The sequence below is a fragment of the Argentina silus genome (genome assembly GCF_951799395.1).
Source record: "Argentina silus genome assembly, chromosome: X".
Lineage (NCBI taxonomy): Eukaryota > Metazoa > Chordata > Actinopteri > Argentiniformes > Argentinidae > Argentina > Argentina silus.
Window position 1 is genome coordinate 22,390,930 of NC_139653.1, and position 26,519 is coordinate 22,417,448.

General features: G+C 41.1%; 1 protein-coding gene across 1 annotated transcript in view; it reads right to left on the bottom strand.

Moving 5' to 3' along the window:
* Positions 1–25,809, bottom strand: part of mipepa (mitochondrial intermediate peptidase a) — a 31,652-nt gene extending 5,843 nt beyond the window's left edge. The window contains exons 1-18 of the mRNA XM_083695709.1: positions 25,419–25,809; positions 25,027–25,200; positions 24,659–24,747; positions 24,485–24,571; positions 24,242–24,305; positions 23,942–24,124; positions 23,044–23,200; positions 22,849–22,897; positions 22,422–22,482; positions 22,217–22,269; positions 20,131–20,284; positions 19,899–19,976; positions 19,411–19,618; positions 18,829–18,938; positions 18,554–18,628; positions 17,998–18,114; positions 6,578–6,699; positions 5,799–5,872 (exon numbers count right to left, since the gene is read on the bottom strand). Of these exons, the coding sequence (XP_083551835.1) occupies positions 5,799–5,872; positions 6,578–6,699; positions 17,998–18,114; positions 18,554–18,628; positions 18,829–18,938; positions 19,411–19,618; positions 19,899–19,976; positions 20,131–20,284; positions 22,217–22,269; positions 22,422–22,482; positions 22,849–22,897; positions 23,044–23,200; positions 23,942–24,124; positions 24,242–24,305; positions 24,485–24,571; positions 24,659–24,747; positions 25,027–25,200; positions 25,419–25,565 (2,002 nt within the window). The 5' untranslated portion in view covers positions 25,566–25,809. The remainder of the gene's footprint in view (positions 1–5,798; positions 5,873–6,577; positions 6,700–17,997; positions 18,115–18,553; positions 18,629–18,828; positions 18,939–19,410; positions 19,619–19,898; positions 19,977–20,130; positions 20,285–22,216; positions 22,270–22,421; positions 22,483–22,848; positions 22,898–23,043; positions 23,201–23,941; positions 24,125–24,241; positions 24,306–24,484; positions 24,572–24,658; positions 24,748–25,026; positions 25,201–25,418) is intronic.
* Between the last annotated feature and the right edge of the window lie 710 nt (positions 25,810–26,519).

The following is a 26,519-nucleotide window of genomic DNA, read 5'->3' on the forward strand; positions in this document are numbered from 1 at the left end:
GGCAAATAAATCTAGAGCCTTCACTGAACTTACAACTTGGTATACATACACTCACCGGCCACTTTATTAGGTACACCTTGCTAGTACCAGGTTGGACCCCCTTTTGCTTTCAGAACTGCCTTAATTCTTTGTGGCATAGATTCAACAAGGTGCTGGAAACATTCCTCAGAGATTTTGGTCCATATTGACATGATAGCATCATGCAGTTGCTGCAGATTTGTCGGCTGCACATCTATGATGCGAACCTCCCATTCCAGCACATCCCAAAGGTGCTCTATTGGATTGAGATCTGGTGACTGTGGAGGCCATTGGAGTACAGTGAACTCATTGTCATGTTCAAGAAACCAGTTTGAGATGATGTGAGCTTTGTGACATGGCGCGTTATCCTGCTGGAAGTAGCCATCAGAAGATGGGTACACTGTGGTCATAAAGGGATGGACATGGTCAGCAACAATACTCAGGTAGGCTGTGATGTTTAAACAATGCTCAATTGGTACTAAGGGGCCCAAAGTATGCCAAGAAAATATCCCCCACACCATTACACCACCACCACCAGGCTGAACCGTTCATACGAGACAGGATGGATCCATGCTTTCATGTTGTTTACGCCAAATTCTGACCCTACCATCTGAATGTCGCAGCAGAAATCGAGACTCATCAGACCAGGCAACGTCTTCCCAATTTTCTATTGCCCAATTTTGGTGAGCCTGTGCGAATTTGTAGCCTCAGTTTCCTGTTCTTAGCTGACAGGAGTGGCACCCTGTGTGGTCTTCTGCTGCTGTAGCCCATCTGCTTCAAGGTTCGACGTGTTGTGCGTTCAGAGATGGTCTTCTGCATACCTTGGTTGTAACGAGTGGTTATTTGAGTTACTGTTGCCTTTCTATCATCTCGAACCAGTCTGGCCATTCTCCTCTGACCTCTGGCATCAACAAGGCGTTTTCGCCCAGAGAACTGCTGCTCACTGGATATTTTCTCTTTTTCTGAGCATTCTCTGTAAACCCTAGAGATGGTTGTGCGTGAAAATCCCAGTAGATCAGCAGTTTCTGAAATACTCAGACCAGCCCGTCTGGCACCAACAACCATGCCACGTTCAAAGTCACTTAAATCACCTTTCTTCCCCATTCTGATGCTCGGTTTGAACTTCAGCAGGTCGTCTTGACCATGTCTACATGCTTAATTGAGTTGCTGGCATGTGATTGGCTGATTAGATATTTGCGTTAAGGAGCAGTTGAACAGATGTACCTAATAAAGTGGCCGGTGAGTGTACATTTACACTCCACCACAGCATACTGGCAGGCCATAATAAATGTAGAACTCTATATTCCAATATACAGGAAATGGCACCATCCCCCAAGATATTCAATGCAAAAAGGATTTTGACTTTAAATCAAAACCTCCACCGTAAAGAGGATTCCTACTTCAGAGAGCTCTGATAAAACCTCAAGAAGACAAAGGAGTAACAGAGCCAGTCAGACTCATGAGGTTTATTAAATTCAGAACAGGGTCATTATACCTAACCCTGATTGAGCCAACTGGGCCAAGCTGACTTATGACAAAGAGCTGTCTGGGTCCTGGGACCTGCTCCAGTGCCTAGGTAGCTCCATTGTCCCCCGGGCACCTCCTGATCCGTGGTGGGCAGTGGGGCTATGGGAACTAGCGGGCCCATGAAAGCCCTCTCTGTGGCAGGGCTGGCGGTCTGGGCCCAGGAACAGAGGGTTTCAGTCAGCAGGCCAGTCAGTCGATCACCTTTCACTCTCTGCTGCCATTTAATCCTGGGGCTACTTTAGAGCACCGGATGCCTGGGAAACGTCCAGACGCAGACAGGGAGTAACTCAGATAAAGATGCCGGCCTCCAAGTACGCTCTGTAGGCCTGCTCTGGTTCCCCCACTGCCCTACTGGCCCAAACCAGAGGGGACAGGAGGAGAACATTAGACCTGTTCACCGGGTAGGGTCTTAGAAGGAATTGGGTTCACTAAAAGTGTTGGTGTTTTTCAAAAGGTAATTCCGATGGAGCTGTACAGACACAGGACTCAAAGCTCCCAGTGTTTTATCCAATCACGATTCACACGTTTATTACTCAACATTAGTTGCTAAGAACTTCCATTTAAAACTGGTTCAGATCAGGGTTTTAGACACTCATAATCTACATCTTTATGACTGTAACTTAGATGGTAATGATGATATGGTTAATCCTGAGGACAGTTATCAAAATGCCAAAAACAATAGATGTGCTCTCCCCATTGTCTTACAACAGATTGCGTTATTGCTACGTGACACTGGGAGCCTCGACCAATCAATCTCGAGACAACGGTGCTCTCCCATAAAAACCCAAGGTTAAGCAAGTCTCCAGACATATGGCTATCAACAATATGATACAGGACAAAAACTGCTAGAGAGGCAAAATAGACTGTTATAGAGGACCATACAAGAGAATCCCAGCAGTTAATAAGTTAACAACAGTTAACTGAGCAGCAGATCTAATAACAGAGAGCTGTGGCGGTTGTAATTTCATAGGCTGGCACAATTGTCAGGACAATCAAATGGAGTGACCCTGCGGGAGAGATTTACTGTACCCATCGTCACCTGATATTACGCTCCCCTTTGAGCCCACATTGCACTGCCTTCTGTTTTCATGTCCCAGCATGCCACAGTGAAGGCTGGAGGAAGGTAGCGGCTTTGAGCAAAGCAACTCATAAGGATCCAAACAGGAGCTGCTAATGAAACGACAGGACCTGACATAGGAGGTGAAGTCAGGCAGATGACCTTGGCTAGGGGGGCGACTACCACAGACAGTGTCTGGGTGATTGTATAGCTAATTGCTACCTAGGACTTACCACCAGACGAGGGGCTATGTCTATGAAATGACACAGCCCCTGTAAACTAAACATAAGAAACCCAGTGAAGCATGCTAGAGAGCTAAACATCCTCCATTATGAGGCCCCTACCACAGACCAGACTATCCACAACAGCAGCAGGTGTGAATACCTGAGTGAAGGAATTATGAACAGACTCTAGTGGACTACTGCTGGCTCTTTCTTTCTAGTTACAACAAGAAGTCACAGCAAGGCGCTTACACTAATATATTTGTGACAACAACATTGATCTGATGTGCCTAACTGAGACATGGCCCAACGAATACTATCTTCAACCCAACATCATTTGAGTACCTGGCAGTGAAACTTTTTCCCACCGACCAGTGCTGATTCTCTTCATCTATCATCCTCCCGAACCTAACCTCATGTTCCTCACATTTCCAGACCGTGTCACCTCTCTCAGCCCTCTCTGCCCTGTCGTATTGTAATTTGGAGACTTTAACATCCATGTGGACTCTGACACCTGTAATCTGGCTAAAGAGTTATGTGCCCTTTAACCAACTTATTGACTTTGCCACCCATAACCGTGGTTATACTCTTGAGCTGGTGTGTTCAAAATGGCCTCTATGTCAACAATCTGACTGGTGCCGACTTGGGTCTCTCTGACCACAAAATAATCACTATGGACTTGAAGCTCACTCCCCCCCCCCGCCATCAAGTGCACCATGAGATTCCGCAGCCTGATTTCTATGGTCCTACAATCCCTCCCATCCCCTCTACCCAGCTCACTTGAGGATGCAATCTCACTGTACAATGGCTTTCTCAACAGAATCCTGAATGAGCTGGTCCCTCTGAAGACCAGGGTAGTCTTATTCAAGCACACCGCCCCCTGGAACACCGAAGCACTGCGCTCTTTAAAGATGGCCAGCCAGCATCTGGAGTGGCACCACAAAAAGTCTGGATTAGTTGCCCATGCCCAAATGTATGAACCCCCCCCCCCCCCCCCTCTGCCTGTATCAATGGATTGCCTACTGACAGCATTCAACCAGGCTAACAAACCTACTGTCATCAAAGTCATTTCTAGCATGCACTCCACCTCCTGCCAACTTGATCCCATGCCCACCACTCTGGTCACAGCCTTCACCACAGTCAATCATACCATCCTGCTGAAACGGCTTGAGAGCCTTGCTGGTCTCTCCAGCCTGGTTCGAATCATACCCCACCAACCGACAACAGTTTGTCACCATCAACAGTGTTCAGTCAGCCCTATCCACTGGTCTCCATGGTGTCCCACAAGGCTCTGTCTTGGGCCCCCTGCTGTTATGTATCTACATGCTCCCCCTTGGCCACATTATCCGTAGCCATGGTCTCAGCTACCACCTCTACGCAGACAACATCCAAATCTACATCCACACCAAGCCTGACACCTCACCTGCACTGAACACACTCAACCGTTGCCTACAAAGTACAAAAACCTGGATGCACAGCAGCTTTTTAAAACTCAACTTTGATAAAACAGAGGTTGTCATCATTGGTTCAAAATCACACATCAACAATGTCAATAACTTCTGCCTTACCATTGACGATGTGACAGGTCACAGCCTCCACACATGCCAAAAACCAAGGAGTCCTCCTTGACACAAAACCTCTCAGTTGAGACCCACATCAATAAAACACGACAGCTGTCCTTTCACCTCAGAAACATTTCCTGGATCCGCCCATTTCTCTCCTTTTCTGATACTCATGCATGCATTCATCTCCTCATGTTTGGACTATTGCAATGCCCTGCTCCTCAGCCTCCCCTCCCACCTGCTCAAAAAACTACATGTACAAAACTCTGCTTCCTGTCTCCTAACATCCACCCCCAAGCTACCTGTTCATCAAAGGATTGACTTTAAAGTCCTGCTCCTGACTTACAAGGCCCTACATGGCTCTGCCCCAGCCTATCTCTCCGAGCTCCTCATGCCATACTGCTCCACCCGCTACCTCCACTCTGCTGACTCTGGCCTCCTCACCCAGAACCAGACTCTGAACTATGGGTGACAAAGCTTCCTCATATGCTGCTCCTCGCCTGTGGAATGCTCTCCCTCACAATGTCAAAGCTGCTGACAGTGTTGACTCTTTTAAGACCTTGCTAAAAACCCACCTGTACTGCTTTTAATGTATAGGGCTGTATGTTATGTATGTTCTCTGTGACTGTCCTCCTATATTTTTATTTTCATATTTTAGACATGTAAAGTGCTTTGAGTCCATGAGACAGTGCTACACAAATTCAATATATTATTATTATTATTATTATTATTATTATTATCATCTTAAATAACAATGTTCAATAACTATCATTAGTAGTAACAGGTTGAAACTATCATGGTATCAACTAAATGTCAGTGTATTTTCTTCTTACTTTCTTTCTCTTCAGGAGTGTACTTGCATATGTTGGTGAGCACTGGCTTTTGCTTGCAGGGTAGCTTACCACAATATAGAGAAAAACTTCCACAAAGGACATGATAAAACAGTTTAAATGAGAAGGCCTGCTAAAAAACCCACTAGATTCTAGAAAATGCAACCTCCTGGCTATCTAGGATGCCAAAGCAATTTCGACATTATGTAATAATAATTTTTGAGTAATAACAATTGTTTTCCTTGAGTTAGAAATATAGTTAGAATTCATAGTCATACTTCACAAAATGAATCAATACACCATCACACACTTCATAATCCAGTAGCTTTATGAATGCTTTTAGATTGCTAAATTCATTTCTTGATAAAATTCTGTATGTAAATTGGTGAGCAAAATTACCTTTGACTGTGATCTACCAATAAATGCTACAGAATTTGTCTGACACCCTCTTTCCTAATCGTGTGGATACTATGAGATTTGGACAGTTTAAAAAGGTTCAAAGGCCAATTACTGTACATGATCTGTCTCACAGTAGTGGGTGACGACCAGTGGTTACAAATGAGATCACATGACCATAGCTTACCTTCCACCATCAACATGGGCTCCTTCCCACCCCCATGTGCCAGCATCTCCCTGCGGTAGCGCTCTCCCATGTCCCTGCCAAAGGAGAAGAGAGAAGATACAGAGAGAAGATTACAACCACCTGCATTCTCCTTCACCAGCTCCTCTTCCCCACCCTGGGCCAAGTCTGAGCTCTTCCCCTCATTGCCCCGATGACAGGAAATAGCGATCCAACAACTGCAGGTGGAACTAAAACAACATCAGAGGGGAAAGGAGAGAAAAGAGGGGAGAGAGACTGCTGCGAGGCAAGAATTGTGTGTGTGTGGGGGGGGGGTCTCCAAAGAAAGTTTTTGCTAAGTCCAAGAGCTGCAAAGCAGGGCTGGTAGTGTGGATGGTGGTGTCTTAGACACCTGCCAGGCTGGTGTGGATTTCATATTAATGTCATGCTCAATGTCAGGGTGAACAGACTTAAAACTACCCAGGGAAACCTGCCTGTCACAGAGCACTTGCCTTAGTCTTGAAAATGCAAATACGTTTATAGCTTTTAGTCAAATGTTGCTTTCAACAATAACAATAGACATACTATCAATACATGCAGCTAAAGTTTACTATGTGTAATTCAACACATGCAACAATTTTCTCCCAGGGACATCCCAGTGGTAAAAATACCACTACCTCAGTGTATAAGTTACTGTATGTAGGCCTACAGGTTAATTAAATTCAGTGGTGCTGACAAACCATAATATTGTGACTTAGTCCTAATGGGTAGGGATCTAAGAGGACAAACTGAATTACTCTCACCTGTTAAAAGGATCTTGAACAAAGCACTGTTTCCAAACCATGGAGGCCACAGCTCGGGACATGAGATATGAGTAGTACTTGGCCCCATAGCCAATCAGATGGCTGAATCTCAGCTGCCACGCCTGCAGATGAAAAACAAATAATTTCACAATCTTTACCAAATGAATCCACCCATCAACAGGTTTCACTGTTTCCATCTTGATTTTTCCTTAAAAAGGACCACCACTGATGGACGAACATTGGCTCTCACATGCCCCAACCCCCCTCCCCAAAAAAAACAACATTAGTTTAATTATTTCCCTTTGAAAAGATGACCAAATGAAACACTTAACTAGAAAAAGAAGTTCCAGAAGAAACTCTGTAGGCTTGCAAAGTCTTATTTTGGTAGTAGAAAAGGTTTAAAGATGGTTTGGATGATATATAGATAGATTTGCTGGGTAGTTGAAAGAAAGTGAGAGTCTTATTATGGTAGCGGATGAAGTTAATAATGGTTTGGTTGATTGGTTGGTTTGTTGGTTTCAGCTCCGAAAACATTCTAAGAATGTGTTCTGCAGGTCTCCTGTTGTTTTTATACAACAGTTCTGAAAGTTCCATGGCAGTTGCAGTAACAATGGGGGTCTCAGAATGTTGGCATTGGTTGGATGGATGAATTAATAGATAAAATATCTATTTACAGTTGTGGTCAGAAGTTTACATACACTTGTAAAGAACATGTATGTCATGGCAGTCTTTAGTTTCCAATCATTTCTACAACTCTTATTTTTCTGTGATGGATTGATTGGAGCACATACTTCTTTGTCACAAAAAACATTTATGAAGTTTAGTTCTTTTATGAATTTATTATGGGTCTTCTGAAAATGTGACAAAATCTGCTGGGTCAAAAATATACATACAGCAATGCTAATATTTGGTTAAATGTCCCTTGGCCATTTTCACCTCAATTAGACTTCTGGCAAACTTCTGGTTGAATCTTTGACCACTCCTCTTGACAGAATCGGTGCAGTTCAACTAAATTCGTTGGCTTTCTGACACGGACTTGTTTCTTCAGCACACACCACATGTTCTCAATGGGGTTTAAGTCAGGACTTTGTGAAGGCCATTCTAAGACCTTAATTCTATTCTTGGGGTCATTGTTCTGTTGGAACACCCAACTACGTCCAAGACCCAACCTTCAGGTTGATAATTGTATGTTTTCCTGAAGAATTTGGAGGTAATCCTCCTTCTTCATTATTCCATTTACTTTCTGTAAAGCACCAGTTCCACTGGCAGCAAAACAGGCCCAGAGCATAATACTACCACCACCATGCTTGACGGTAGGTATGATGTTCTTGGGGTGAAAGGCCTCACCTTCTCTCCTCCAAACATATTTCTGGTCATTGTGGCCAAATAGCAAAATTTTTGTTTCATCTGACCACAGAACTTTCCTCCAGAAGGCCTTTTCTTTGTCCATGTTATCAGCAGCAAACTTCAGTCAAGCCTTAAGGTGCCGCTTCTGGAGCAACGGCTTCCTTCTTGCACGGCAGCCTCTCAGCCCATGGTGATGTAAAACACGCTTGACTGTGGACACTGACACCTGTGTTCCAGCAGCTTCTAATTCATGGCAGACCTGCTTTTTGGTGGTTCTTGGTTGACTCTTGACCATCCTGACCAATTTTCTCTCAGCAGCAGGTGATAGCTTGCGTTTTCTTCCTGATCGTGGCAGTGACACAACTGTGCCATGCATTTTATACTTACAAACAATTGTTTGCACAGTTGATTGTGGGACCTGTAGCTGCTTTGAAATGGCTTCAAGTGACTTTCCTGACTTGTTCAAGTCAATGATGCGCTTTTTCAGATCCATGCTGAGCTCCTTAGACTTTCCCATTGTAGAGTGTAATGAGTGTATCAAACGAGCCCTATTTAACTGGGCTGAAATAAGTCACCAGCTGTAGTCAATCATAATCACTCATAAGAAGTTAAGAGGCCATGCCACAAGGCAAATTTAATTGACACAACTTTCTACATCACCAAAATTGATAATTCAAGGTGCTGTATGTATATTTTTGACCCAGCAGATTTTGTCACATCTTCAAAAGACCCATAATAAATTGATAAAAGAACCAAACTTTATGAATGTTTTTTGTGACAAAGAAGTATGTGCTCCAATCAATCCATCACAGAAAAATAAGAGTTATAGAAATGATTGGAAACTCAAGACTGCCATGACATACATGTTCTTTACAAGTGTATGTAAACTTCTGACCACAACTGTATGAGCCTATGGTAGGTCAGTGGAGTGACTGGAGTGTAGGGTGGTTATATTGGGGTATAACTGGTTGCCAGGACAGTGCATTCTAAAAATGTGTTCTGCAGGTCTCCTGTTGTTTTTATTCAATAGTACTGAAATTTCCATGGCAGTTGCAGTAACACTGGTGGCTCTCAGAATGCTGGCCTAAATCAAAATTCCACCATGTTGAGGTTTTTGAATTACAAAAAGCTTAATAGTTTAAAAAGTTGAATAGGTATCAGAAAGATTTTATCAGAGTTGACTGGAGTTTTCGTCCTTTCGTCCTGTGAATAGCTTAACATGTGTAAGAGCAGCAGTGGTACAAAGATTCCATCTTTTGGTTTACATAGACCTCCATCTTAAAAAGCACTTTCAAGTTTGTATAGTTTCAAATGTTTAATAGGCATCAAAACCAAATGACATAGCAACGCAAGTTTGACCTCTCGCCATGTTTTAAAGTTGGATTGGTGTGAATAGATTTAAAAAACTAGAAAAATAAGTTCCAGAAGAAACTTTGTGGGCTTGCAAAGTCTTATTTTGGTAGTAGAAAAAGTTCAAAGATGGTTTGGACTATAGATATAGATTTTCTGGGTAGTTGAAAGAAAGTGAAATAATCATATTATGGTAGCGGATAAAGCTAAAGATGGTTTAGTTGGTTAGATGGATGGAGGAGTGGTTGATTTGTCTGTTGGTTTGTTGGATGGATGAACTGACAGATGATAGATGAGAGAAGGTTAGATAGATCAATAGATATATACTGTAGATAGATACAGATGAAGTTAGATAGACAAGGGAAAGATATATAGATGAGAGAAGGATAGATAGATAGATAGATAGATAGATAGATAGATAGATAGATAGATAGATAGATAGATAGATAGATAGATAGATAGATAGATAGATAGATAGATAGATGACAGGTATTATGATAGCAGTTAAAGTTAAAGATGGTTTGGGTTGGATGGATGGATGGATGGTTGGTTGGTTGGTTTGTTGGTTGGATGGATGAATGGACAGATGAAAGAGAGGATGGATAGATGAGAGAGGAGAGGTATAGATAGATCAATAATTAAGAGGTTAATCAGTATAGGTTATACTGGGTGAAACTGCAGTGACTGGTTAGAGGATGCTGAAAGGTTAGATAGATATATGGTTGGAAAGTAGACGGTTAGATGGTTAGATAGATGGATAGATAGATAGGATGAGCCTGGGGTAGTTCAGTGGAGAGGGTTGAGGGTTGGTTGGTTGAGTGGTAGAGTTGGTTGGTTAAGGGGTTGAGAGTGGTTTCAGTGGGGTAGGACTGGTAGCCAAAAGAATGTAGTGTTATGTAATCACTCTTAAGAATGTGTTCTGCAACTATCCTGTTGTTTTTATTCAAGAGTTCTGAAAGTTCCATAGCAGTTGAAGAAACAATGGGACTCTCCGAATGTTGGTATAAATCAACATTAAACCATGTTAAAAGATAGGAGTTAATGAGTTACAAAAAGCTGAATAGTTTAAAAAGTATAATGAGTTTGAAAAATATAAAGGTAAGCAACTCAAGTTAGACATATCGGCATGTTTTAAAGTTGGATTGGTGTAGGAGGAGCAGCATGCTGAAAAATCAGAAGAATTGGAATAATAAGAACTAGAAAAAGGAGTTCCAGAAGAAACTTTGTGGGCTTGCAAAGTCTTATTTTGGTAGTGGAAAAGGTTAAGAGATGTTTCAATATATAGATAGATTTGCTGGGTAGTTAAAAGAAAGTGAGATAGTTTTATTATGGTAGCAGATAAAGTTAGAGATGCTTTGGTTGGTTGGATGGATGGATAGAATGTTAAATAGATAGATACAGTGCCTTTGTAAAGTATTCAGACCCCTTCACTTTTTCCACATTTTGTTGCGTTATAGACTCAATTTAAAATGGATTAAATTAAAAGAATTTGCCATCAATCCAAACTCAATACCCCAGAATGACAACGCAAAATACGTTTTTAGAAATTTTAGAAACGTAGTAAATTTATTAAAATTGAAATACAGAAATACCTCATGTACATAAGTATTCAGACCCTTTGCCATGACACTATTAAAATTAGCTAAAATGCAAAAATGTCATCACCAAATCACTCAATAAGTCCAAGAACGACGAGACCGACTACAAGAAGGAGGTCAACCTTCTGACCACGTGGTGCAGAGACAACAACCTCCTGCTGAATGTCAGCAAAACTAAGGAGATTGTGGTCGACCTCCGGAGAGGCCACACCGAACACACACCACTGACCATCGATGGTGCTGCTGTGGAGAGAGTGAGCAGCACCAAATTCCTGGGGGTGCACATCAGCGAGGACCTCTCCTGGACCACCAACACTGCATCACTGGCGAAGACAGCCCAGCGGCGCCTCTACTTCCTCCGCAAGCTGAAGCAAGCGAAAGCTCCCACACCAATCCTGACAACATTCTACCGAGGCACCATTAAAAGCATCCTGTCCAGCTGCATCACTGTGTGGGGCGGTAGCTGCACCGAACACAGCAGGAAAGCACTGCAACGCATAGTGAACACAGCTGGCAAGATCATTGGTGCCCGAAAAGCTACCTCGATTGTGAGCGACGCAAGCCACCCCGCACACAGTCTGTTCAACCTCCTGCCTTCTGGAAGAAGGTATAGGAGCCTCCGTGCCCACACCACCAGACTCACGAAAAGCTTCATACCCCAAGCTGTCAGGAAGCTAAATTCTCTCCCCTCATTCCCCCCAGCCACATCCTCCAGGCTGTCAGGAAGCTGAACCCCCCCCCCCCCCCCCTAAAAACACTACGGACTCTGGACAATCTACTATTCTATTGTTATAATCTACTATTGCACTATTATTTGTACACAGAATACACAGTATTTGGCTGCTATTTACTGTCTTTACTGACTGTTCTTTTTGCACTGTTTAAATTATTTTTATTGAATGTTTTACTTTTAGTATGTCTTGTCTTATCTGTTGTGCCTGGGCACTTTATCTGTCTCACCGTGGGAGAGTGAGAAACGTCCTCTCGATTCCTTTGTATGTCTTGACATGTGAAGAATTGACATTAAAGCCACTTTGATTTGACTTTGAAGTTGAATTGAGTCCATCTTAATGCAAGAATAATAGTTCATGTAATTTTGGGATTAATATCTTTATTTATAGATAGATAGATAGATAGATAGATAGATAGATAGATAGATAGGATGAACCAGAGGTACTTCAGTTGAGTTGGTAGAGTGGTTGGTGGAGTGGTTGAGAATGATTGAGTTGGTTGGTTAACCGTATGAGAGTTTTTGGAGTTACAAAAAGTGTACTAGTTTAAAACGTTAAATAGGTATCAGAAAGCTTTTTAACAGGGTTGATGAAGATTTTCTGGGCAGTTGAAAGAAAGTGAGATAGATTAGTTGGTTGGTTGGTTGGTTGATTGGATGGATGAATGAATGGATAGATGAAACATAGGGTGAATGGATGACAGAGTGGAGGTATAGAAAGATCAAAAACAATTTGGTGAAAGGAAGAAAGGATGATGCTAGGTTGTTGAAAGGTTTGACAGAGATAAAGTTAGAAAGATAGAAGGTTAGATAGATAATATGCTAGAAGGTCATAGATAGATAGGATGAGCTTGGGGTAGTTCAGTGGTATGGGTTGGTTGGTTGAGTGGTTGAGAGTGGTAGAGTTGGTTGTTAAGTGGTTGAGAGTGGTTTCAGTGGTGTAGAACTGGTAACCAAGAGAGTGCATTGTTGTGTAATCATTCTAAGAATGTGTTCGGCAGGTCTCTCAAGAGTTGTGAAGTTCCATAGCAGTTGCAGTAACAACGGGGCTCTAAATATGTTGGCCTAAATCAACATTCCACCATATTAAAAGAGTTTTTGAGTTACAAAAAGCTGAATAGTTTAAAAAGTACAGTGAGTTTGAAAAATATAAATGTAAGCAACTCAAGTTAGACCTCTCTGCACGTGAAGTTTGATTTGATTGCTGAAGCAAGCCCACCTAATAATAATAACAACAACTAGAAAAATAAGTTCCAGAGGAAACTTTGTGGGCTTGCAAAGTCTCATTTTTGTACTGGAAAAGGTTTAAAGATGTTTCGATGGATGATTGAATGGACAGATGAAAGAGAGAATGGATAGATGAGAGGGGAGGTATGGATAGATCAATACAATTCATTATTGGGCTACACTGATTGGGCTACACTGATGGTGACTGGTGAAAGAATGATGCTGAGATAAAGTTAGATAGATAGTATGTCAGAAGGGCATAGGTAGCATGATAGAATATAATAAGTAGGTTGAAGAACAATAGTTGGATTTGCTGAAGCAAGCCCACTAATTAGTTTGTTTCTGTATGTGGTGCATAGCCAATTCAGGTTTGAAGGCTTATCTGTTGCTCATAAAAGGCTGCTGAGGGAAAAAACAAGCATAGACATTTTTCTGTCATCATCTCCCCCCCAAAGCATTCTGTATCGTTAGATAAACAGGGAGTCCTTATCAGAGCATTTTTTTATCTATTGATGTTTGTTCTTGTTAAATGTCAGGTCATTCTTGTCTGTTTAGACATGTACCTTTAAATTGGCCTATGATTAAGTAGAAAACAGACTTAGATGTAACTGTATAACCCTAAACCTTTAAGGAACAAAACATGGAAATTCCTAAATGGCAAAGTGTGCACTTTTCAATTTACTCTTGTTGTCTAAAGGGTCCCACTTCATATATAAAGATAACCTACTCTATGATCAGGGGTTTTGGTACTCCAGGGAAATTCAGTAGGCAAACATGCAATTATTCAGTCAAAAAACAAAAATAACACTGTCACCACAGTCCACACACCGATTGCTTATGAAGCACATAAGCAAAGGTACGTAAGTATTGTATCAGAGCATTGCTGAGATTCCAGTGAATAAGGAACTCACATAACTTAATACATTCAAAATAAATAAATAAAAACAAAATAAATAAATAAAAACAATCAACATAATGAATAACCATATTTGTTTTTGTAGAAAGGATGGAATTCTGGACTTATCACAGTATTTTATCCCTGACTGTGCACTTTAAACATATTTGTAAGTTACAGTAAAGTTTGTTTTTGCTAGGCTAGCCTAGAGCACCAAGTGTGAGGTGTTTAAGAGGGGAGAGCTTATAAACATAAAAAAGAAAAGAAAAAAGAAAAGAAAAGTTTTAGGTCTGGGGCTGGGCGGATGATCCTCAATGTAAAATAGGCTTAAACTCAAAACCGTCCTCATGACAAGTCCCATCTGGGACCTAATGACATTAATAAGGGTAAACACTACTCCTGAGAGAGGCAGTAACTCAGGAAACAAAAACATTGGGAAACCAAGCACAAGTAAGGAGGAGAGAGTTCAGTTCACCAGCCCGGCAGTAACATAGATTTAGAGTCACCTGGTCTAAATTCACTTTCACCTCGCTAGGATCTGGATGCCTAGAGCCATCTTTACATTGAGGAGTTATGGTGGCACAGAAACGGCACTGTATGATCATATACAGTGCTCTTCATAAGTAATGGGACAGTAAAGCATTTTTTCTTCTTTTGGCTCTATACTCCAAAGTTTGGATTTGAAATCAAACAATTATTTGAAGGTATTTGTGTACATATTTCAGGGCACCAAAACTGAAATGTCCCAATTAAGCAGTCATGTTTAGTATTTGGTCGGCAATCATTTGCATGTTATACCTGCTTGTCTGTGACCCATTTAGTATCTTCTCTGTTAATGATCTGCAAGGCCTGTACTGCAGCCATCTTCATGTTGTTGTTTGTTTTGAGGTATTTTAGCCGAAAACCTTATTATCAGGAAATGAAATGCATGTTAAATTGGAATTAAATTTGAAGATTGACTTGGCATTCAAGAACTTTTTGGCAAAAAACTCTCTAGTTGCTATGGCAGTATGTTTGGGGTCATTGTCTTACTGTATGATGAAGCGCCATCCAATTAATTTTGTGGCATTCGCTTATATTCAAGCAGACACTGTTTCTGTACACCACAGATTACATTCTGCTGCTGCCATCAACAGTTACATCATCAATTAGGACATGTTAGCCAGTTCTAGTGGCAGCTATACATGCGGAATCCATAACACCATGTTTCACAGATGAGGTGGTATGCTATAAATCTTGGGTAGATAATTTTTTTCTCCAAACTTTCCACTTGCAATCACTCTGGTACATGATAATATTAGCCTTACCTAGGTAGATATCTAACAATATCTTTTTCCAGATCTCTGCAAGCTTTTTAGGTACTTTTTAGCAAACTCTAACTTGACTGTCCTTTTTGATGATAACTACTGGTTTGCACCTAGCAGTTAAGCCTCTGTAGTTCAGCTGGTGATGTATTCTGCGGATGGCCGTCTCTCTATTCTGGGGATGGTAGTGTGTAATTGATTCCTAAGCAAATCAGAGACCCTATAAAAATAAAGATATTAATTCCAAAATTACATGAACTATTATCCTTGCATTAAGATGGACTCAATTTAACTTATTGAGTGATTTGATGACATTTTTGCATTTTAGTTAATTTTAAGAGTGTCATGGCAAAGGGTCTGAATACTTAGGTACATGAGGTATGTCTGTATTTCAATTTTAATAAATGTACTGAAATTTAAAAAAAAAACATGTTTTTGCTTTGCCATTCTGGGGTATTGTGTGTGGATTGATGGCAAATCCATTTTAAACTGAGTCTATAACACAACAAAATGTGGAAAAAGTGAAGGGGTCTGAATACTTTCCGAAGGCACTGTATACAGCTCATCTTCCTCCAGCACGGCACTAGCAGCCTGGCAGTGTTGTGAATGTCAGTCTTCAGTCACACAGTAGTAGCTAGCAATGAGCATTTATCGGGCTGGAGGATAAAGCTGATGTCATTTAGAAACTGCACACACAAACGCACACACACTCACGTCCCTCGCTGTCGTCACGATGATCAGGGTTTAAAATGCTATCAGTTCATGTAGCGTATAGTTGAATTTCATAATGTATAACCTTTATAAAAGTGTTATAAGGTGGTGCCACTTGTAGCTACTTCAGACTTTGTGGCTGCATGCGTCCAAACTTACCTCCCGGTCCTATCCCATACAGTCCCTAGTGCAACTGTTTTGTATACAACAGTAGTGACTGAAATTACAGTAACAAGGGGTCACATATATTTGTTAGCTATATGTGCTGTTTACTGATTTCTATAAACTACCAATTCAAAAGTAAGTATGCCTAAAAGGATGGCTGTACAATAAAGATGGACTGCACACTCCAACTAATCACAATACTCAACAAGAATAATTTGATGCTCCACATTTTCTGATCCCCCTGCTTGACATCGAATTTTAGGCTAAATGTAAACCTTTTTAGACAGTGTGAGTGGGTCATAGCTCAGTTAAAATATCACTTTGATCATCACACACAATGGCAAGCAAAGTCAGTGAAGGCCTTCACTATTCCCCTCAGTTTTAGATAAAAATACTTTTTTCTTAATGGACCTGGCTGGTGGGCTTTTGTTCAAGGTGCTAAAGAGCAACATCACACCTTACGGAGGTAAGGAGTAGCCTACATGTGCAGGGGTATGCATATTAGACACTATGCATGAGAGGAACTAGAATTGACTGCCTCTAAGAACAGATACAGATAAGAATCATCAACATAGCCAGTGGAATGTCATGCTTCGCCTTTTTCCAAATATTATCGTCAGCCCAAGGGTTTACATACTGTACTCAACAGCTGATCCTATCTCTCCAGTAAGGATTGATACCCCTGGTCCATTAAACCATACACCGTCACAATCACCCCAGTGTTTATCATTTGAGTCTCTCTGTAACCTATCAGCCATTCAAATGTTCAGTTTACTGTAGAAGGTTTGCTTCACTACTTTTTTGTGAGTACAGGGAGAGTAAAATAATATGGGCCCTTACAGCAGAAAATAAACAAACTGTTTCACTTGTTCAAATCCCATGACTGATCCTTAAGAGCTAAACAACACAATACGCTGCTAAAGTGATTGTGATGCAGTCAAAGAATACCATGACAACAAAAATATGGAGACAAACAGAGCAAGCGTGTACTGAAATTCCATATGATACTGTAAATACAGCTATTTTAGCTAGATTGTTGAATGTGATAAAATATTTGTATTTGATATTCAAAACGTGTGCTGCTAATATAGTTGGAAACCGAAAATAAAATAAATCTTCTAACCCATGCAGTTTTACACACTGTCTCTGTTTCTGGGATTATATTGGAAGCGAAATAATGTAGAATATTAAATTATATTATGGTGGGACTACATTTAGCAGCCAATTTTCATGTCAGTTCTGCATTGAACGTTTGTTTGGGGTTCTCCAGTGACAGTCCACTTTATCAGCGCATTAGGATTTCTTTCAGGGGGCAAAAGAAGGAAAACTATCCTACTGTGGTAACATCTGTAATTGGGGTAAAACAATCTTGAGTATAAGTATGGTTTTATAGTTGAAGAAAAATTACTGAGACAGGAAGGAAAGTATATAACATTAACCGTACTCCCCTGAGAGGTACATGGTTGGATAAAACTGGAAATAGGACATTAGTATGGGTAAAGCAACTGTGGCCGGAGAAATTAAAGATGAGGGGAATATAGTACTGAGTGCTGATGGTCCACATAATTATAGCCCAGGGTAAATGCCTTATGAGAACCATTCCTGGCTAAATTATGTCTGTGTTTTAGGTTCTCTATTCCCTTCTGGCCTCATCCCCTCTCCCACAGCTGCAAGAGAGCAAAAAATACTTTTTTTTTTTCTTCATTAAAGGACCACAGAAAGAAGAGTTTCAAATATTTCCCCCAGGGAGTGCACATTCAAAGTATACCTCCGCTTTGTTATTTTAGCAGGGCCTGCAAAAAAGCTTTAATCTCTTAAACGGTGCTGCGCTAGGGTAAGAGATATAAAACCACAGAGGGGGAGAAAGAAGAAAAGCTACAAAATAACTCTCTCAGATCTGAGCTGTTTTTGTCCCTCTGTTGCATGGGAGAAGGCAGACAGTGTGGTAAAGTTAGGGGATTAGGCAAAGAATGTTGTTCCCCAAACATTCATTAACTTTAAAGGCTGTAATTGAGCTCATAATCTAAGTTCTATAGACCACCAACTCAGTAAAAGCCACAAGTAAAAATACAGATTTTGACAGAGGCAATCACCGTGTTGGGTGTGTAGGGCAGGCCATAGAATTTCTGCTGCATGTCCATCAAGATATCAGTCGTTGATCGGTTTTGGGGTTTCCCGTGGTAAATCTGATCCAAAACCGCATAGAAAACCTGTGCACAGAAAATCATGCTGAATCATTCATGCAGTTTCATAGAACCGTAAAAACGTTAAAAAACTATCCCACTTGAGTCAAGGAGTTTTCTGCTGCTTCACAAGGTTGATGTCTGGTAAGTCACTACACTTATCTTCCATCAATCACTCACTCAAAGCACTTACAGGACCCTTATGCCTATTGTGCTTAAGTGAGTTTTTAAAGCAGTGGTAACAATATAGATACCTTGTGAAAACAACTATAAAGATTAGCGGATAACAGTGTTTGCTGGCGTGCCAGTAATCGTAAATTATATTACAGTTTTGGAGAGCAGGCTGACTTTTTTCCCAGAAGCGATGACAGACACGTGGTGTATTGAACTAATATATAAAAAATACAACACAAAAATTCTTATTAAAATCCTGATCAGTAATGATTATATGTGAGGAAGGATTTACCTGTAGTTGAGTGTCTGCAGCCCCACACACCTTCTTAGACTCACACAGACGAGCCACCATAGTCTGAGGCAAATGCTGAAAAGACATTAAAAAGAAACAATTCATGTGGCATACTGTAACATCTTTTTCTTCTCAGTTTATCCTCATACGATTGCCATTCATTGATATCTCTGCAAAACTGTTCAACCATATCACTGTCTTGTCTTTAAAAAAACAGTATTGCCTTTGGGTAATAAATACAGTGAAATTGGTGAGAAATTGGTGATATTGTGCACCTGTCCTGTTTGATAGTGACGGGCAAATTGGCTCATAACACGATAGTCGGTGGCAAAGTACTCCATCAGGATAGAGGGAACCTCTGCAAAGTCAGTGGCACATCTGGTTCCTGTGGAAAACAAAGGCACAGTCTCAAGTTTCTAGATATATTATATGTAAGTGAATACCTCTCCCCATGAAATTGACATGTTGAAGAATCTTGAATTACCTGCCGAGATGTGTCCCTCAAATTATATTCTGTGTGGGTTTGTAACTTTCTCATCTAATGTTATTCTTCTAAATAGGATTTAACTGCCCTTTTTTTGTAAGCCTTCACACCATGACAAATGCATAAAACACCCTTCACCACAGCATCTATGCATGTCATTGTAAGTTATTAGATTTGGTAACAAACTAGCCATCATTATCCTGAACTCTCTGACATCTAGGTTTCAGAGAGCTTCCATTCTAATGACTTTACATTACATATACCAACTTCTAAATGCCTTTAGTAAGCCCACTGTGTATGGCTAACCTGTGAACTTGTTGGTAGAGTATGGGTGTGGCTGAACTATGAACCTGTTAGTAGTCGTGTGATTTACCTGTGACGTGTTGGTAGCGTGTGCGGCCCAGCATGGAGTGCATGGCATGGCCCATCTCGTGGAATAGGTTCTCCATCATGCCTGGTGTCAGCAGGGTGGGTGCGCTCTTGTAGGGATTGGGTAGGCTCAGCATCAGCACCACTACGGGAAGTTGGTACTGTCCACTCTCCTGGCACTGCCGCCCTCCCCGGATGGTGAAGTGGCAGTCCTAAGTAGGGGTGGAGGGGTGGCGGGGGAGAGAGAGGGAGAGAGAGAGACACACTCACTGAGGTGTTCTGTTACTTGCCAGAACTGATACAATACCTCTCTGACTAATAATGTCAGATATAATGTCAGACTGAAATACAGTGTCACATTGCCAGCAGAGAAAAGCAGTGTGGTGCAGTTTGAACCATGTCATTTCATTTTCAGAAGCTACTAGACGTGCACAGAATTTAAGCAACTCTAGGTACTGTACAGAGCTGAGGTTGGGGTGTGTGGTGTTCTACCTGGTGAGGTTTATTTGTCCTGTGGAAGAAATCACAGTAGATGTATCCTAGCAGCCCCTCTGTCTCGTGAACCACAGCCTTGAGAGACAACAGCACAAAATAAGCAATAAACATCTGAGATAGACAACACACAACACAATAAAAACACCTACTAACTACAATTGAACCATGCTAAAATATACCAAAGCATCAACACTAGAAGAACACTTGCATCATTTAAAGAGTGTCTTACGAGTTTGCGGACGTCTTCGCTCCACACCTCTCCTGCACTTGGATGTTCGGACATTAGAGAGACCCCATAGAGCTGACTGAAGAGGTTGTTCAGGCCCTCCATACAAGCCCCTAGGGAGAAGTAGGGGCTGTACAGAGTGGGCTCAATGTTGTACCTGCAACCAAAGCGAACAAAAAGTCAGCTGTCTGACATGAGAGAAAAAGCTTAATCCCTGTTGTACAAAATGACCAACTGTGCTCATACAGGAATCTCCTGCAAAGGCTAAAGGGGCTATTAGCAAAGTTAAGTGTCTTCAAACGCAAATCATACATTTTCATAGATTTACAGCCCAAAACCACTTGATGCTCTATTTAATAAATGTCAGGCTAACTCTTTGGAATTGTCTGCGCTGTCTGTGACTTCAAGAAACTAGAAAGACTGGGGAAGCCCGACTTGAACTGCAAGGCTCCTGTCAATCTTTACAGCATGCACAATTAGTTACTCCAGGTATGGACAAAGCATACCATTTGAGGCAGTGCCTGGAGGCATATCCGGATGTCACTTGGCTTTAATTAAAACCAGTGAAAAGCTCATTTCCAAGGCCCAGGTTTACAAACATGATTCATGGTGATTATTGCCACTATGAGACACATAGTGTCGCATTATGTGCCCTCACTTCTTACATGTTTCTGTACATACACTCTTGCTTTGGTGAAGTTTCATAAACTCCCATCACACTATACCATGGGTCACTAAAGAGAGTTCATACTTTTGGCACACATGCACGCGCACACACACACACACACACACACACACACACACACACACACACGCATAGTAACTAATCAGTGAGTAGGGGATCATGAGCATTCTCAAACCATGACCTCAGTAGCTCCAAACCACTAATGGTGCTGAGGGAGGCAGAGAAAGTCTGGGCACCAGAAGCTATTGGCAACAAACCCTCTCTGGGAACTCTTCTAAACCCAACTCCACAGGAAACTCCTAACAACCAACACAGCACTGTACAGCACACGCCAGGAGATGGAGAAAGCTGAGGGGAAAGTGATTCGGAAACAGATTTTCTTCGGGGGAAAAAACTAAAAACCCTCCACCACTCCTACTCCTCAGACAGAAGTCCTGCCAAACTCCATGGTGGAAACAGCCATTGAGTCCCCCCCCAGGACGAGGAATGTCTGCAATAAAGCTTTAATAAACCCTTATCCAGCACGTTTGGCACTTCGGCTTATTGGCCTCTGGTGAGCAGCTAGGAGGAAGAGCAGTTCATTAATAATGTCTGTAAAAAGACGACGTGAGGCCAGTACATCATTGGAGACTCTAGATGTGACCGACTACATTGTCTATTCACTTGTACGTTCACCGCAGAATGGGTCAGTCCACTTCTCCATCTGTGAGTAGTGATGTTTATGAATTACGCTTGGCAATAAAGATCATAAGCTCTCTTAGCTCTCCATACCTCATTAATCAGCGTGAGACTGCAGAATATACTGTACATGTTGAAATGCATGGTGTCCCTAGATATAATACAATACTTGTGAAAGCCTTTGCCGAGAGACTAAAATGGGATGGAGTTCTGTGTTGAGTTCTGTATTGGGGAACAAACAGAATCAGTACATAGGCCTAGCTGTATTCAGTTTCACATCTGCCTAACACATTAAAGTAGGCCCAACTTTCCCTTTCTATAGCATGGCAACAGCATTTCAGGTTACATACTCTAACCATTGTTTTGGGCATGCTTCATCACATACGTAAGAATGAAAACGAACATTTGTTAGACAGGGATAATTTGTTCGCATACATACATCGAGGAAAAAGACTGAATGGGGTGACAGTGCCATTGAGCAGTGGAGGTTAGTCAGGTTTGATTGTCTAGCATCAGAAAAGGATAAAAGTACACATTTACAGCTCCCATACTTCCCTCATAACATAAATTCAAACATTTGATACCTGAGGAGGAACAAGTTAACAATAACATTATATGCTACACTGAAATATGGAGTTGTTACCTACCCAAACTAGAGAGATACATATCAAGCAGGAGTATCTAACAGACCAAAAATAGCCATATGAGATGCTTTCATATACTCACCTTTCTGCACGTAAAACACTACTGAAGTATGGATGATCCCATGGCATGAACTCCTGTGGAAGAAAAACCTGATATAATTTGTGACAATGATTCATATAAGCACATCTAAGCTACAATTCACCTTTTCCACTTAGCTAAACATTTTACTTCTCATATTGTGCTCATATAATGGTAAAATATTTGAAAAAAGAAGGGCAGTATTTACAGCATTAAGAGGATTAAGTTTCGTCTTCATGTCTCTCATCATCTGAAAGTCTTTTGCTGTTCTGTATGAAAAGACATATGACATAGCTTGTGATTGCTGACTTACCTAATTCAAATACAACTTAATGTGTATTATGACATTGTGGACATTCATATTTTGCATGCATTATTATAACTTTTGAAAACTTGTATACACCTTCATCTCATATACATTATATATATATATATATATATATATATATATAAAATCACTTATAACTAAGTGATCCACTATCCTAGTACAAGGTTAGGCTTTATTGTCATCTTGTGGTCGAAAAGATTAATGACAGGATTTCAAGACATCTACCCATTGAATCACAATGGTGCCAAGTGACCTCAGATGAGCAAATCATGTCCATTTAGACGTGATGTTATTTTACTTGATGTACCTGTCAGACAGTTTGTCTGTCAATAACTGGAGGAAATTCATCACAGACTCTGTAAACACAGGGAGAGGAGGCCATGTTACTTTGATTGAGTAACAAGTATCAGACATGTAGTCACTTATTCAGAGACAGTTCACCTTAACTATAAACGTTCTTAAATGTTGATATTGCTGTATGTCATGGATGGGAACACATTACCTGGTGTTTTGGCCATGGTTCCCTTTAAAGCTCTGTGGGCATAAGACTCATAGCCCACCAGTTTGGCCAATTTGTTTCTGCATTTCAAGAGCTCCTGTAGGCACTCCATTAGATCTGCATTGGGGTAGAGGAAGATCCTATAGGCAATCTCCCGAACCTGAAAATAATGATGATGATAACAACAACATACATTTCTGTGTTACTACTGCATTCTGTGCTAATATTTTGTTCCTGTGTTACTATTGTGTTTTCGAGGAGAAGAGCTTGCGGGTAAGAATTTCATTGTACTGTCACTCCCTTGTATCTCAGTACATATGACAATAAACACTTGAACTTGTGTTTGGTTAAACTACACACTGCATTGGGCACTAAAACAAAAACAATACATCATAAAATAATCATTTAAATGCAGGGTAGACACAGGATGACTATTTCCCAGCTGAAGGCACATATCTAAAGAAATATCTAAAAAGCAATTTCGCCAGCCAGTCAGACTCTGCGAATACCTATATGATGTTGGCGCCGCCTGGTGGCAAAGAAAATACATTTTCACAGTCCTTGTGTGATTGGTTACACTTGTTGCTCATGGGGGGATGCAAATATGTACCAAATGTCCTGACTAGAGTCCAGGACATATGCTTGTTTAAAGTTTGGAATTTCAGTTTTTACAATAACATCCCCCTTGGGCCAATCAGTGTAATTTTTGAATTTCAGTTGTTTATTATAGCACCCCCCTTGGGCATTTTGTAAATGCAGGATCTCTATGGCAAGGCGCATCATTCACCCAAGTTTCCTCTAAATTGTCCCAGTGGTGTCTGAGATATCGCATGTGACATACAAACAGACAAAGACAGGTCCACAGTCCCCTCCCCAATTTCGTTGTTAATTAATCACATACCAGGTCATCAGGGGAATCAGCATGTAGACCCCCAATCTGAATGAAACTGCCCTCCTTTGTGAAATGACGGTGTATGTGCTCAGGAATAGCTGACTTTGCAATTCTGTTTGGTAGTTGAGAGCCCACCAGAAACTCGTTGCTTAGGTCTAACAGCTTGACATGAAGGGCAACAGCCTCTTTTCTCTGTCAAGGAAAGAAGGAACCAATAAGACCTCAACAAAATAACAGAAAAGCATTTTGAAACATGACATGACAGCAGGGTTATTAACAACTAAACATCAACAAAGAGGTTTATCTCACCAGTTTTTCATCCAGATGAATTCCACTGATCTCAAAGTCAAACATGAACAACTCAGCCACTCTTCTACAAAGAGAGAACAGAAAATGGACAGTCAAATTCACATTACTGTGTGCCCACAAAATCTTCATCTCTTGCCCTGCCCATTTACAAAATCACTATACAGTCTTGTGTGGGTCAGGTTCAGATTGCATTACAACATGCAGATTTAACTGACTAAAAGGATTTAGGTTACTGAAGCATACCTTGTATCTGGGTCCAACTTAACCAAAACATCCTGGTTGTCTAATAAGTTCTTTAAACTCTTACAAAGGTCAACATTGGTGTTAAGCCTGTAAAATAAACAAATAAATAATTTGCACCTGTCACATGCCACTCAACAACATTTCTTACACTTGTCTTAGCTGAATGGGCCTTACTTTTCCACAACAGTGCCAATCTTTACACAGGTCTTCTCTGCTGCCTCACGGAAGTGTGGGTCTGGATGTGCCACTTTCACAAAGTCTGCCTGAGGAGAGAACAATGCTACTTATAATTATTTACACTGTTGGGACCCTATCCTGTTGTGTTTAGTTTTTTTAACCCGCTGGGTTTGAAACAGGGACCTCTCGCATGGAGGCCACAGACGTAAACCGTTATACCAAGAGCACATCCTCGTGGTACAAGGGCTATATCAGGGCTTAGAAGAAGCAGGGCTACCTCATCACGTGAGCATGATTCCAAATCACCGCCACTACAGTTAAAATCACATTGGTTAAGGATTTGTGTATCTTCAACTTAATCTTACCAGGTCTGCCACTTTGCACAAGCCATCTGAGAGTTGGTCAAAAGACTCAATAGTCACAGCTCCTGGGGGACTGTTGCAGGTTTTATCAACCAGTTGCTCTGTGTCCTTCAGTACTCTGTTTGTGGCCACTTCGAAGCCAGCAGGGAATCTCAGCTCTGGAACTCCAAACAAACCCTGAGTCCAGGGTCAAGAAAAAAATTGAGAGATCCTTATTGTAGACATAGATTTACAAGCACTGCATTTGATGTTAAGGGAACAGATTGGTACTTCCTCTAACACATATCATGATTCAGTGCTAGTGTATTTTTGCATAGACTTCAGAACAGCAAGAACAGCATTATTAGGTAGCTCAACAACTAGCTCCTGCTAGCTACAGGGGGCAGCATACGTACCACATTATTTTCGAACAATTCGATTCTTCTATGAGGTTTAGCATTGAAGGCAACTCCTACAGGTGACCAAGAAGTGACATTTCTCCATGTCGATGTCCATGTCCCTCTGTGCTTTACAATGTTAAGTAATTGTTTGCAAGCCGACATGGTTTGTTAGCAGTACAGCTTAGCTGGCTATGATTCTAGGCTACTGGTATAAATCGTACACTGCAGACCTTCTGAGGACATGCTAGCTAGCTACAGCAATCCACATCGCAGTAATGCTATTGTTGGCTAACCAAAGTATTCTATGAGTTGCTAGGTGTTATCATGAGTCCACTTATGTACGACAGCAATAGCTACGTTTCTATGAAACAATTTTAAACTAGTTGTTATGCTTGAGGTAGCCTTGACTGTCAACAAATAGTATGTGATAGGTAATGCACTGTGCTTCGGCACTACTGGGTTCTGTCAAGTACACGTGACAGTTCCATAAGTTTGTTAGCTAGCTTGTGATTGCAACTCCCATTTTCGCGTCAAAGTCGAAATGAGGGCAAATAATGTTATATATTCCTCTCTGATGAGGCCTTTCAGCCTATTGTGTTCAATCCGCTGAATTAATATTTCCAGATTTGTTTCGATGATGTTAAATGGTTACAACATCCATATGAAGTACAATGTAACGAAAGTAATGAGTAAAAAAAACAAAATGCTAGCTGGCTAACCATGACACAAAACTCAGCGACAGTTAAGTGTCACTGTTACATTTTTAGGTTGCTGACCGAGCATATTTGAATGATTTTGCAGTTGTTATTAGGACACCAGAGGCACACTAGAAAGTTTATTGAAACACAAAAAAGCAATCGGAGCTAGACAAAAAGAGCCTATTTTTAGATTACTGAGGAACCGCTCGGTTGTCCTCTCAAAGGGGCGTGGCCGTTTCTAAATATATATTCGTCTCCGTGTGGATTTACTCGCTAGCTAACGTTAGCGAACACATTCGATGTTGGCTCTGGCCCTTTTGTTTTTGGGGCCAGAAGTGCATGTATTTCCTCTCTGTTCATCATTAGCTGGATTTCCAAACTGTCTTATAAGGGATTAGTTCAAATCATGCGACCCGGC